This window comes from Apodemus sylvaticus, chromosome 4, assembly GCF_947179515.1.
Source record: "Apodemus sylvaticus chromosome 4, mApoSyl1.1, whole genome shotgun sequence".
Classification (NCBI taxonomy): domain Eukaryota; kingdom Metazoa; phylum Chordata; class Mammalia; order Rodentia; family Muridae; genus Apodemus; species Apodemus sylvaticus.
The window spans coordinates 78,599,230-78,614,246 of NC_067475.1; the positions used below are offsets into that span (position 1 = coordinate 78,599,230).

The 15,017-nt window shown below is 42.6% G+C and overlaps 1 protein-coding gene across 3 annotated transcripts in view; it reads right to left on the reverse strand.

Moving 5' to 3' along the window:
- The window catches only part of Ash1l (ASH1 like histone lysine methyltransferase), a 116,046-nt gene that overhangs the window by 22,727 nt on the left and 78,302 nt on the right, over positions 1-15,017 (reverse strand). For all 3 annotated transcript variants that reach the window (XM_052180088.1, XM_052180087.1, XM_052180086.1), the window contains exons 11-14: positions 10,258-10,464; positions 9,940-10,086; positions 1,117-1,225; positions 105-269 (exon numbers count right to left, since the gene is read on the reverse strand). In XM_052180088.1, the coding sequence (XP_052036048.1) occupies positions 105-269; positions 1,117-1,225; positions 9,940-10,086; positions 10,258-10,464 (628 nt within the window). The remainder of the gene's footprint in view (positions 1-104; positions 270-1,116; positions 1,226-9,939; positions 10,087-10,257; positions 10,465-15,017) is intronic.

The following is a 15,017-nucleotide window of genomic DNA, read 5'->3' on the forward strand; positions in this document are numbered from 1 at the left end:
CTGAAATTATAAAGGCAGTGTTAGGAGGAGAGCCTGTGTGGCCCTCGCTGCAGTGGCTGAGGGTTTGAGGGCGGCTGTGAGGGAGCCACGAGGTCACGGCTTACCCTCTTCTTCAGCTTGTGTTTGGACTTGCGCTTCTCTTTCGACCTCGCAGACTTCCTGTGTGTGCTCGAGGGCTGGCTGCCCTTATGGCCAGGGAGCCCATTCACCCGCTGACTTTTGCCTCCAATGATCCCCCGACACTTCTCAAAACCACATTTGCAAAGTTGCTGTAAAGAAAGGATTTTTTTTAACCTTGTACATTTCTCTTGTACAAGTTTAAAGAGGGTGCTGAGCAACTGGATCCCCAAAGTTAAGCATGAATTAAGAAATGTAAATGTAAACATGCAAGTTATCAATTGAAGTCTATTTTGGTGGCTTATGTCTATAATCTCAGCACTTGGTAGATGAAGGCTCGAAGATCTGGAGTTCACCCTACAACAGAAGTCTGCCTCAAATAAACCAAAAAGAAGGAAGAGGTGGCTGAGAGGACAGGAAGGGAGGAACCTTTTTTTTTTTTTTTTTTTTAAATTTGGCTTTTTTTCAAGACAGGGTTTCTCTGTATAGTCAGGGCTGTCCTGGAAGTCACTCTGTAGACCAGGCTGGCCTCGAACTCAGAAATCCACCTGCCTCTGCCTCCCAGAGTGCTGGGATTACAGGTGTACGCCACCACCGCCTGGCTGGAGGAACTGATTCAAACAATAAAGTGATGACATACAACTATGACCTCAGTACTCTAGAGGCAAATCAGGATACCCAAGGTTTCTATTACAAACCAATCAACCAACTGATCAAACTGATCAAAATCAATCAATATGAAAACAGCCTGGTCTATATAGCAAGTTCTAGACTTGCCAGTGCTATACAGCAAGACCCTCTCCAGAAAACTGTAACCAAAAAACAGAAAAGACTAAACTTAAGTGCAGTGACATGAAGGACACAAGTGAAGGGTGGCGGCAGGTGCTGTGGCTTTCAGAGTTCTGAGACAATGAGACCCACATATTAAAAGTGACCAACGAACAGACTTTCTCTATGTGACTGGCTCTCAATAGCTCCCTCTTGAATTTAAATCCCTACCTGTTTTTCTACGTTGAAGGAATGAAAGTTGTAATCGTAGGTGAGCTCTGTCCCAGCTGGCACATCCTTTAGTGCATACAGTCCAATACGGTACACTCCATTAACAGACCTATTTAGGAAATAAAGAATAGAATTAAAAGTTGGGATTTCTCATCACAAGATGAGCAAGGTAACGTGATTTATCACAGCATGCAAAGTGACCACCCCACCATGGCGCTCCAGCCTTGTTTTTTCCTTTTATTTCCTGTCCTTTTAAAGAAAATCAACTTCCACCATCCTTTAATTCCAGTATTCAGGAGCAGAGAGGCAGACAGATCTCTATGAGTTCTAGACCAACTTGGGCAAGTAGATCAGCCAGGGCGTTGTACAAAATCCCTGCTCCATTTCCCTTCCAAAGAGAAGTCTCACTGTGCAGCCCTGGCAGGCATCAGAGACCTGTCAGTTTCTGTCTTGAGGACTACCCTGGCTTATTATTATTTGGCATGGTCTTACATAGCAGCTTATGTTGATCTCAAACTCAAGAGATAGCCAACTCTTGCAACTTTTGATCCTCCTGTCTCTACATCCTGAGTACTAAGATGACTGGCCCGTGTTACCACACAGGATTTATTTGGTATTGGTGACCAAACAGCCAGGCTTCTGTGCATGTTAGTCAACCACTCTTAGAGGTGAGCTCTATCTCTAGGCCCTTGTCTTTTTCCATAGCCTCAAATTCATGCTGAAGCACCGTCCTGATTCAACCTGTCTAGTGGGAGGATTATAAACATGCATCACTGTGTTTGCCTTTCTAGAGAGTATCCTCCCTCTCCCCGCACCCCTCACTCCTATTCCTGACAGGATCTTGTTTGTAGCCCTAGTTTCCTTGAATTCTTTAGGTAGACTAGACTGGCCTTACTCTCACAGATACCTGCCTTTTTTTTGCCTCGAGTGCTAGGATAAAAGTTAAACACCACCATGGGCACTGGAAGCTCGGGCCAGCCAAGGACTATAGTGAGACACTATCTCAATCAACAGCAATTAAAACACACAGCACAAGTGGGTGGTGGTGGCACACACCTGTAATCCCAGCACTTAGGAGGCAGAGGCAGGCAGATTTCTGAGTTCGAGGCCAGCCTGGTCTACAGAGTGAGTTCCAGGACAGCCAGGGCTATACAGAGAAACCCTGTCTCAAAAAACCAAAATACCAAAACAAAAACAAAAAACACAAACAAACAAACAAAAAAAAACCCCACAACACAATAAAACAAAACAAAAAACCCTTCAACCAAGTGCTGCCACAACACCAAAGAGTAGCATTTGGTGCTACACTTATAACTGTATCATTCTGTGGAAAGATATGATGATCAGGAGTATAAGACCAATCTTGGTTACATAGAAAGTTTGAGGTCAGTTTGGGCTAAACAAGACCCTGCCTAAAAAACCAAAAGAGAACTGTTTAGTACAATTGAAGCTCTAGGTTAAATTCCTAGGAGACAAAACAAATCCACACTATGCTCTGAAATCAGTACCCATGCCATAACAATCAACATTTTTTCATGTGAGGAGCCAGTGATGCCACCTGAGACCATGGTCAGGACCTGGCCTGTGCTGCCCCTGGAGGCCACATCTGGGAGCAGCAGTCTGTTGTCACCAAAAGCCAGGCAGACATCCCTGGTCTGGGCTGCCAACCATGGCCTTGTTCATAACCAAGGGCTATGCAGAACTGGCTCTAGAGGCATGAGAGGTCAGGGACCTAACCCTAGCCAGCTGCAGTACTCCGGAGAGCAGCCCCACACATTGCAGGAGCAGAAGGTGAGTTTGGCCTGAGGATGGGTGCGTGGGAGAGCTGGCCCTACCAGTTCCCACATCTCCCTGTAATGGCTTGGATGAGGGAAGGATGCCCTCCTCCCTCGCCCCTCCTCACCATCTACAGCAGGTGGGAGACCTAGAGGTGGGATCATGAGAACAGAAGAGCTGGTCCTGTCCTTCACCAGCTGTAGCACTCAGAAGAGCAGCCTCTGCACCTGACTTGGGGAACACAGTAGAGTTGACCAGGGTTGCTGGGGTTATGCGTGTGTGAGAGCCAGTCCAAAGTGTGTAAGAGCTTGAGAGCCAGCCCTGCCTCTTGCCTGTTGGCTGTTGGTGTTGATGAGGAGGAGGAAGAGACACCCTCTTTCCCCTCTCTCATTTTTGGCAGACAGGAGAGCTGGCCCTGGGATGATGAGAGTGGGAGAACTGGCCACGCCCCTCACTGGATGCAACACTTGGGAGAGTAGACCATGCTCCTCTCTTGGGCAGCAGGGTAGAGCTAGGCCTGGATGTGGGCTGACTGGGTCAGATACCTCTCAGGCCCAGATCCAGGGCTTTGAGAATTGACCCACTCCAACATCTATCCCATTGATGAACTGCTAGAGTACACACAGGGGCTGGTTTTACAGATCCAAAGCCTATCTCCACGACACAGGGCAACCACAGGATATCTGAGAGGAGTCCCAGTGGGGTTCCAGTACTGATAGAGGAGTAGAAGCCAGAGGACTTGTGCCAGACCAACAAGTCCTCGTAGTGAACAAGTGCAGGCAAAGAAGTGAGCAAAAGGGTGTATTACTGTGGGACACACTGTGATACACCACAGCATCCACAGCAAAAAATTTTTTTGATCTGTTCTAGGGGAAGTTGTAAGGGTGGAGGGCAGGTTTGAGAGTCTTGGGGGGAGCTGAGTGGGATTGGGGGGGGCTTGATGTCAAATTCACAAAGAACCAAAAAAATTAATAAATGAAACTTAAAGTAAAAAAAAAAAAAGACTTGAAATTTGAGAAGACAAATCCTTACATTTTCCTCATCTAGCTCATCTTCTGTTTTCCTCTGTATGAATTCACATGTGACTTATCACTTTGGACAGGGTTGCATTCAGATGATTCTGGCTTCTGAGTCTCTCTATATAGATGATTTATTTTTATATGCACTGGTGTTTTGACTACATGCGTGTCTGTGGGAAGGTGTCAGATCCTATGGGACAGGACTTACAGACAGTTGTGAGCTGACAAGTGGTTCTGGAACTTGACCCAGGTCCTTTGGAAGAGCAGCTAGTAGTGCTCTTCACCTCTGAGCTATCTCTCTAGTACTCTTCCTTTAAAATAAATTAATTTTTTGTTGTTGTTGTTTTTGTTTTGTTTTGTTTTTCAAGACAGGGTTTCTCTGTGTAGTCCTGGCAGTCCTGGAACTCACTCTGAAGACCAGGCTGGCCTCGAACTCAGAAATCTGCCTGCCTCTGCCTTCCAAGTGCTGGGATTAAAGGCGTGTGCCACCACTGCCCAGCTTAATTTTTTCTGTGTATGGGTGTTTTGCTGCATGCTTGCCTGCTGCCTACAGAATCCAGAAGAGGGGATCATATTCCTTGGGAGTGGAATTACAAGTAGTTGAGAGTCAGTACATAGATGCTGGGAATCAAACTCAGGTCATTTGGAAGAGCATACAGTGTTCTTTTTTTGTTTTGTTTTGTTTTTTGGATTTGGTTTTTTCGAGACAGGGTTTCTCTGTATAGCCCTGGCTGTCCTGGAGCTCACTCTGTAGACCAGGCTGGCCTCGAACTCAGAAATCCACCTGCCTCTGCCTCCCAGAGTGCTGGGATTACAGGCGTGCGCCACCACTGCCCGGCTGCAGACAGTGTTCTTAACCATGGCTTGCTCTAGCTGCATGGCTTTCGGCTCTCACTCTCCTGGTCAGGCTGGGATTAAGAGCATGTACTACCATGCCCAGATGAGTGAACACTTGTTTTGAGTCATGGTCCCATGTAGCTCAGTGGCCTCAGGAGTGGAGAATGACTTCGAACTATTTTAAACGATTTTTAAAATTTATTTACCTTTATTTTATATGCACTGGTGTTTTGCCTGCATGTATGTATATGTGAGAATGTCAGATTTTGGCATTACGAACAGTTACGAGCATGTGGGTGCTGGGATTTAAATCCCGGATCCCTGGAAGAGCAGTCAGTGGCCTCAAAACAGCTGAGCACTGAGCTATCTCTCTAGCCCTGACTTGGAACTTCTAATCCTCCTGCCTCCATATCCTAAGGATGTGTACCACATTGTACCACAATGTCTGTTTTGAGTGCTGGGGATCAACCCAAGGATTTGTGCATCTTAGGCAAGTACTATACTGACTGAATTGTATCTCAGACCTTGATTATTTCTTATCTTCTGTGTTAGTCAGTCTGGGTCTGAGACAGCGCTTTCCCAAGAATTGCATGCAAACTGCTGAGCTCACAGGTCTGTTAATCTTTTTTTATTTCTTCCTTCTTACCACATCATTTAATTAGGGGTATCAGTATAACAGAAAATTAAACTCATTGACAATGGCTATCTTTAATATTTGCTATTTATTTTCAGTTTTACTACACTCACTCAAAGTGTGTGTGCTGGGAAGGGGCAATGAAGAGCTCAGAGGACAACGTCGGGGAGTTGATCCTCCTTCTATGATTTAGGTCCTAGGGACTGAAAGCAGGTCCTCAGGCTGGGCAGCATCTGCCTTTACCCATAAGCCATCTCACCATGGTGATAACCCTGCATTTTAAGAATAGTCCTGATACTCCCCCTTCTGAGACATTGTCTCCTGTACCCAATTTGACACTCAATTATACACAGGAGGATCAAGAAGCTCAAAGTCAGATTGGAAAGATAGCTCAGTGGCAGAGAGAGGCAATTGCTTCCAAGCCTGATGTCTGGTGTCTATAAGACTCACATGAAGGGGAGAAATGATGGTTACAAAGTGGTGCCATGGTACCCACAGGTGCTCTGTCATCAGAATACACACATACGGGGCTGGAGAGATGGTTCAGCAGTTAAGAGCACTGACTGCTCTTCCAAGGGTCCTGAGTTCAAATCCCAGCAACCACATGGTGGCTCGCAACTATCTGTAATGAGATCTGATACCCTCTTGAGTGTCTGAAGACAGTTACAGTGTACTTACATATAATAAATAAATCTTAAAAAAAATACATACATAGACTGAGAAATAAGTAAACACACACACACACACACACACACACACACACACACACACACACACGAGTATAATAGAGAGAAGTTCCTTGTCGTCTTCAGGTAAATGAAAAGCTCAAGCCAGTCCAGGCTACAGGGAATCCTATCTCAAAAATGAAGGAAAAAAAAACCCCAAATTAAACAAATTAAAGTATGCCCAAGTGTTATTAATGAAGACATGTGGGCCTCAAGTTTATTTTGGTATATGATTTTAATTCTACACTCCATTTCTTGGGGTATATATTCAGAGTTTCCAGTTATGTGATTTTTAGGAAATTGTGTTTTCGAAATAATGTATCCTTTTCTCTAACATTTTCTTTTCTTTTTTTTTTTTTTTGTTTTTTTTGAGACAGGGTTTCTCTGTAGAGCCCTGGCTGTCCTGGAACTCACTCTGTAGACTAGGCTGGCCTTGAACTCAGAAATCCGCCTGCCTCTGCCTCCCAGAGTGTTGGGATTACAGGCATGCGCCACCACCGCCCGGCTCTCTAACATTTTCTATATGAGAGTTCAAGGCAGAATGAGTTCCAGGACAGCCCTGGCTACAAAGAAAAACCCTATGTTGAAAAACCAAAAAAGAATTGAATTTATGGGCTGGAGAGATGGCTCAGTGGTTAAGAGTACTGACTGTTCTTCCAGAGGTCCTGAGTTCAATTCCCAGCAACTACATGGTGGCTCACAACTATCTGTAATGGGATCCGATGCCTTCTTTTGGTATGTCTGAAGACAGCTTCATTGTAATCATATACATAAAATAAATATTTAAAAAGAATTTAATTTATACAATGACTCTATTAATTCATGACACACCTTTAATCCCGGGACGCAGGAGGTAGAGGCAGGGGAATCTCAGCAAGTTGTAGGACAGACTGGTTTACATAACAAGTCCCAGGACAGGCAGGGTTACAGAGTGAGACCATATGTCAAACAAGCAAAACAACGTGTTAACTCTCATACCCAGGTCATCTCATTATTATTTTTCAAACACTTACATTGTACATGTGTGTGTATATATAGGGAGGTAGGGACAACTACTAGGAGTTGGTTCTTTCTTTCTTCTTTTTTAAAACCAAACTGCATGGTGTCAGGTTTGGTCGGAAGCATCTTTATTTACTACCTGATCAATCTTGTTTTGTTTTTGTTTTTGTGTATGCCTCACTACACAGCTCTGGTTGACCTGGAACTCACAAAACATGTACTGGACTTCTGGCATTAAAGGCATGCATCACTACGACCTAGGTGCCTCTCCAATTTATTTCTTTCATTTTATTCATGAAGGCTTGCATGTATGTATGTGGACTGTTTGCATGCCTGGTAATTTGGAGGCTAGAAGAGAAGCCAGATACTGTGGAGCTGGAGTGACAGGTAGTTATGATCTTAACTGAACCATTTCTTCAGCCATTTAAAAAAAAATGAGGGACATCTGGGTTCTTTTCAGCTTCTGGCTATTATAAATAGGGCTGCTACGAACATAGTGGAGCATGTATCCTTATTACATGCTGGGGAATCCTCTGGGTATATGGCCAGGAGTGGTATAGCAGGGTCCTCCGAAAGTGACGTGCTCAGTTTTCTGAGGAACAGCCAAACTGATTTCCAGAGTGGTTGTACCAATTTGCAACCCCACCAGCAGTGGAGGAGTGTACCTCTTTCTCCACACCCTCACCAACACCTGCTGTCTCCTGAGTTTTTAATCTTAGCCATTCTGACTGGTATGAGGTGAAATCTAGGAAAATGGATTTAAAAAATGTGGTATATAAACACAATGGAGTACTAATCAGCCATTAGAAACAATGAATTCATGAAATTCTTAGATAAATGGATGGAGTTGGAGAGCATCACACTAACTGAGATAACCTAGTCTCAAAAGATCAATCATGATATGCACTCACTGATAAGTAGATATTAGCCTAGAAACTTGGAATACCCAAGACATAATCCACATATCAAATGATGTCCAAGAAGAACAGAGGAGTGGCCCCTGGTTCTGGAAAGGCTCAGTGCAGCAGTATAGGGCAATACCAGAACAGAGAAGTAGGAAGGGGTAGATGGGGGAACAGGGGGAGGGAAGAGGGCTTATGGGACTTTCGGGGAGTGGGGAGCCAGGAAAGGGGAAATCATTTGAAATGTCAATAAAAAATATATCGAATAAAAAAAATAAAACAAACAAACAAAACAAACAAACAAACAAAAAAAAGGAGGCTAGGCAATGGTGGTGCACACCTTTAGTCCCAGCACTTGGGAGGCAGAGGCAGGCGGATTTCTGAGTTCGAGGCCAGCCTGGTCTACAAAGTGAGTTCCAGGATAGCCAGAGCTACACAGAGAAACCCTGTCTTGAAAAAACCAAAAGAGGTAAGAGTCTCACTATGTAGTGCAGGCTGGCCTTAATCTGAATATTCTCAGGTTTTAAGGGTCTCAAAGAGCTAGGATTACATGTGTGCATGTGTTGGGGGTATATGTCTGAGCTGTGTGGTTATGTGTATGTTCTTTGTGGAGGCAAGAAATTTATGTCTTCTTTAGCTCTCTCAATCCCAGAAAATAGATTATAATAGAAACTAGGTCAAAATTTGTTTTGGAAGATGGGAGACTGGCTATGGGAGGAAAGGGTAAGCTGGGTGTTGTAACTCATACTTGCAATTTTGACACTTGATAGCAGAGGCAAGAGAATTGTTTTACATCTGACAACAGCCTGTACCAGATGTACCTGAGCTCTAGGACAGCCAGTATGACATAGTGAGATCCTAGCTTGGTTTATTTGTTTTGAGACAAGGACACACTCTGTAGTCCGGGCTGGCCTGGAACTGATGCTGCAGAGAGGCTGGGAGAGGCTGCTGCCTCAGAAGGGAAGGAGTGTACCGTACTGGTAAAAATTAATATATACCTAAAACCTATGTATTTTTATGTATGGGAGTTACAGTTTAACTTATTAAAATTCATGAAAAAAGATGAAACTGTTCACATTGCCATATTGTATGTATATGCATGTGCATATGCCGTGTGTGTGTGTGTGTGTGTGTGTGTGTGTGTGTGTGTGTCTGTCTGTCTGTCAGTCTGTCTGTCTGCCTGCCTGTCTCTCTGTGTGTGTAGGTCAGAGGACAACTTGTGGGAGTTGGCTCTTCTACCATATGGGTTCTGGGAATTGAAATCATCTTTTTAGGAGCAGTGAGAGGCATCAGGTCCTCTGCAGCTGGAGCTGGAGCGAGCCACCCGAATGGATGCTCAGGTTCCTGCAAGACCAGTAGACGCTAACCACTGAGCCCCTGCACTGGCTTTCTGAGGGACAGGACTGCAAGGGTATCCCACATGGTTCTTTTTATAATTTTAAAGATTATTTGTATGTACATGGGTTTCTTTGTGCATATATGTATGTGTATGTGAGGCAGTCGCTAGCAGAGGCCAGCGGTCTTATATTTCTCAGAGATGGAACAATAGGTGCTAGGTAACAAACTCAGACCTCTGGAAAAGGAGCACGTGTTCTTAATTGCTAAGCATTTCTTCATCCCTTCAATGATTCTTTGTTTCTTTCACAATTAGATTTGATCATTTAAGTGAAGGAATCTCATATTTCACATTTTTTTTGACAAATCCATTAGACAAGCAGTAAGTTTGCAGTATAACCTGGCTGAATAACATGATACATGCAGTTATCCAGCAGCCAGTAAGCATTCAGTAAGCACTAGTGTCAGTGTTTCTATGATTGCTGTATTTTCCCAGCAAAAGTAGTAAGGATAACCCATTAAACAGCAACAGTTACTCTGCCTTAAGGATATGATATAATTATAGGTCACCGATTCACCTTTTCATGCTTTCTTACCATTTCTGCATTTCACAATTTGGGTCACAGCTGTGGTTGATGAATCTGGCCTCATTTCCCATGCGGTAACTGTCAATCACCATTCCGCTATCCAGGTTTAAACAGTAGTGGTCACTGTGATTATGATACTGTTCAATCATCCTGTTCCTGAAGAAGAGAAATAATCGGAAGCCAATTACTGATTAAATTGGAAGGCGGCTACTCTCACCATCAATGCTGAATCACTAATTAGTGATTAAAATAACAGTGAAGTTTCCATCTTTGATTCTCCAGCCTCACCTTGCAGATTCATCATTGTACTGGAATATCATTATTTACCTGAATTCCTGTTCGCTGACCACTTCCCCTAGGTATTCAATGATGAACTGGCCAGCTTTTAGAGGTTCTTTGGTTCTAATTCCCCAACCTTTTTCCTCAGCTCGGAATCGTTCCAGACACTGCACCCACTCATGTCTCTGTATCCTCTGGTTACAGCACTGCTCACCACAGGGGCAAGTGTTAGGGGAACACTCAGCAAAGATCATTCTAGAAAATAATAATTGTAATTAATTTATATAGTGCATATTTACTGTATCTATTTTATAAATTCAAATTATTTTAAAATTTCATTAATGAAACTATCTTGCCAAGAGTAGCTAAATATCTAAACATAGAAACAATACACAATTCTAAAGTTAACTTTCATAATTTTAGAGTGAGAACCCAGACAACAATTTTCTATCATATGAAACTCACAATCCTCTAGTTAGTCAGTCAGTCAGTCTGTCTGTCTGTCTGTCTCTTTCTTTCTTTCTTCTTTGAGACAGGATTTCTGTGTAGTCCTGGCTGGCCTCAAGCTCACAGAGCTCCACCCCCCATGTCTCTCCCCCAGTGCTGGGTTAAAGGTGTGTGCTGCCATCCTTAGCCCTTGTTGTGCCTCTTACTGAGTGCTTTGCTCTCATTTATGGATGTGTGCCACGGGAGGCTTTGCTCATGTACAAACAGAAGAGGCCATTTGGATCTTTTGAAGCTCGATGTATGGATGTTTGTCAACTACTACATAGGTGTTGGGAACTGAACTCTGTTCCCCTGCAAAAGCAAGAAGTGCCCTCAACCGCTGACCCTTCTTCCCAGCCACTACTTTTGACCTTAACTCACCCTCCTGAGTGCTGGAATTACAGGGAAGTAAAATGAAGCCCAGCAAAAAAATGTGAAAATAACAAATGAACAAGTGTTTATGTAACTTCTTCATGTTGTGTGTTTAAAAACATAACAGGGCAAGATGACTAAGTGAAATAAAGGTCCTTGCAGTGTAGGCTTGGTGATCTGAGTTTGATATAAAGATGGACAGAATCAACTCCACATGCTATCTCCTATACACCTCACACAACGACGACGATAACCATGTCTAATTTTTGGAAGGGTAGTGGACTGGGCCATACAAGATAGTGTAGATTGGCCAGAGATTCACACTGTGAAGCCCATAGGCTGGCCATGCATTTGAGATCCTCCTTTCTCTGCCTTCTTAGTTGCTGCAATTATAGACCTCAATTTCATGCCCTTTCAAAATTTCAGGATCTTTCTATTTTTTAAGACTGTGTGTGTGTGTGTCTGTGTGTGTATTTGTGGAAGCCAGAGGTTAGTATTGGTATCCTTTTATTGCCTTCAAACTATTTTTGATACAGGATCCCTTATTAACACCAGATAAACAGATTGGCTAGATCTATGTAAAATTTGGGAATATAATCACCCTGCAGCCACAGCCAGCACCACCGCCACCACATTAGAGAGTCACAGACACAAAACATGAGCATTTATGTGGATACTGGGATTTGAACTCAGGCTCTCATGCACTTTACTAACTGAGCCATCTTTCAAATTTACAGAGAACTTTCATATATGGCATAGAAATGTACACTTAGGAGTGCACATTAGGAGAGCATTTAGTGCTCTCCAAAGAGGGCCTGAGTTTGGTTTCCAGGTGGCTCACACCACCTATAATTCAAGTTCTAGGGATTGAAAACCTTTTCTGGCATCTTCAGTGTATTCACAAACACATTCGTGCACACATGCACACACTCACGCACACTGAAGGAGACAGAGACACACAAGATAAAGTACATACACTAACAACAAATGTAACTGAAAAATTTTTTTTTGTTGTTTTTTGGATTTGTTTTTTTTTCCGAGACAGGGTTTCTCTGTATAGCCCTGGCTGTCCTGGAACTCACTTTGTAGACCAGCCTGGCCTCGAACTCAGAAATCCTCATGCTACAGGTGTGCCCCACCACCCAGCTGGAAAAAAATTTTAAAAAGAAAAAATTGTACAGAAGTTCAAAAAAGCCTTTGTAACATATACCCATACATGGTATTTTTGAAGGTATATAAAATTAGAAGAAAAAAACTTTTATTTATTTATTTATTTACTTATTATTTGCTACATGGTTTTACTATGTAGCCCTGGCTGAATTGGAGTGCACTATGTCAACCATGTTGGCCTCAAACCCACAAGATACCTGTGCCTCTTGAGTGCTGGGATGAAAGGCGTATGCCATTACCACTTGGTTTATCTTTTTGCTTTTTTTGTTTGTTTTCTTGTTTTTTTGTTTTCCTGAGACAGGGTTTCTCTGGGTAGCCCTGGCGATTCTGGAACTCACTCTGTAGACCGGGCTGGCCTCGAACTCAGAAATCCGCCTACCTCTGCCTTCCAAGTGCTGGGATTAAAGACGTGCGCCACCACTGCCCGGCATCTTTTTTCTTTAATTATCTGTCACTTTTGATATTACCTTGCCACTCCTGTTTGGAGCAAATACACTTTAGGTAATACCTGTTCAAAGACAACTCAGTTCACAGTTTTAAGGCTGGTTTTTAAACTGGAAAGGAATAATGAATTATGAAGAATGATATTGAAAGCTTAACTTTGAAACTTAATAACTTAAAATATTGATGTGAAATAATTATAAGAGCTCATGTAACAGGCTGGAGAGATGGCTCAGTGGTTCTGAGTTCAATTCCCAGCAACCACATGGTAGCTCACAACCATTTGTAATGGGATCTGGTCTGTCTGAAGACAGCGACAGTGTACTCATATACATAAAATAAAAAATAAAAGTAAAAGCTCATTTAAGGACAGCTGTGGTTATGAAGGTCTTTAATCACAGCACCCAGAGGCAGGGAAAGGTGTCTTTCTGTGAGTTCAAAGATAGCTAAAGCTACAAAGTGAGAGCCTGTTTCAAAACTAAACATTAAAACAATTCTAGTTAACATCTATTTACTTATCTGAGTATAAGCGGACAAACACAGACCCAAAGACATCTCTCTCTCTCTCTCTCTCTCTCTCTCACACACACACACACACACACGAGAACACCCAGAGCGTGTGTCGTGTGTGTCGTGTGTCGTCTATATCACTTCCAGGAGTTGTTTTTTCTCCCTTTAACCATGGAAGCCCAGTGCTCGCTTTGGCAGCACACATACCACCTAAGTCCAGGACAGAATTTAGGCTGACAGGACTGGCAGCAACCTCTTTATATTCCGCACCATCCCATCAGTCTCAAACGCCCATTATCTATTTAGAAAGATAGTCCTGAATCATATTTCTTACAGGACAATTTGAAAACAAATACAATTCATCTGTGTGATAACTGATTCTGCTGGCTGTACAGGTCACATATCTTCTTAATGTCAGCACTCAGGAGGCAGAAGCTGGTAGACAGCTGAATTCTAGGTCAGCCTAGAACTACACAGTCTAAAAAAATAGCAACAAAATGTTTAATTTTGTAGACACTTTAAGATTCCCGCTACTGCTGGGCATGGTAGAAAATACCTTCAATCCCAGTACTCAAAATACAAAACAAAACAAAAAAACCAATCAACCAACCAACCAACCAACCAACCAACCAACCAAATTCCTACTATTCTACCAAATATTTACACAAATTTAAAAATATGAAAGCATAAGGCAAAGGCACTGTAGATAACAAATCCTAGACTTTTTCTTATGCTGGAGGAGGTTAACAAAGGCAAGAGTGTGGGAGAGGCCAGGGAAGGACTAGGTAGTGAATGTGATAGGGGTACACGGGGTGATATCCCCCAAGATTAAAATATTATGTTGGGGGGAAAAACTAACAATATATATTAGAAAGTTCCATCTAATAGAGTTTATAATGGGTTATTTGAAAAATCTATTAAGCTGTACAATTGATTTTTTTCTTACACATTTATGGACTTATCACATTCTTTATTTTATCATCTGTACTATAGACTTTTTTGTAGTGAGCAGCCTAACATGACATTTATTTGTGAGCATTATATCTTGGGATTTTTCAGGTTGTTAAGTAGGCTTGTTAATACTGAATACATATATGCCAGTCTAATGTGAAAAATAAAATACCTGTGCCAACAAAAGTGATAAAAAATAACTAATGACGAATGGTCACATGTCAGTTTTGTGGTTACATCTTAAGGCAACTTGGTTTTTTGGTTCTTTGGATTTGTTTTTTTCGAGACAGGGTTTCTCTGTGTAGCCCTGGCTGTCCTGGAACTCACTCTGTAGACCAGGCTGACCTCAAACTCAGAAATCCACCTGCCTTTGCCTCCCAAGTGCTGGGATTACAGGCGTGCGCCACCACCCGGCACCTTGGTCCTATCTTATTTTGTTGTGTTGCTTGGACAGTTCAGGATCTTGCCAGTGAGGCTTACTTCCTAGCTTGGGTCCCTCTTTTCTATGTCCTAAGGTTAAGAAAACTGCAAAAAGCCAACAAAATATAAAAGATGAAGAGTACACAAAACCAAACTAACCAGAGCAAATTCGCAAAATCTAAGTAAGACAGATAAATCAAAGCCAATTCTAAGAAGCTACAATCACGGGGCTTGAAAGATGGTTATAAGCACTGGGTACTCTTATAGGTCTCCAGTTCCAGGGCATTACGTACCCTCTTCCAGTCTATAGGAGTGCCAGGCATGCATGTGCATACTGACATGTAGACAAAACCCCACACACAGAAATAAAAATTAATTTGAAAAATAAAAATAGCCACAATTGTATCAACATATTTCACATAGTTTTAAATTTTACTTGCTTTTTAGTTTTTTTGGAG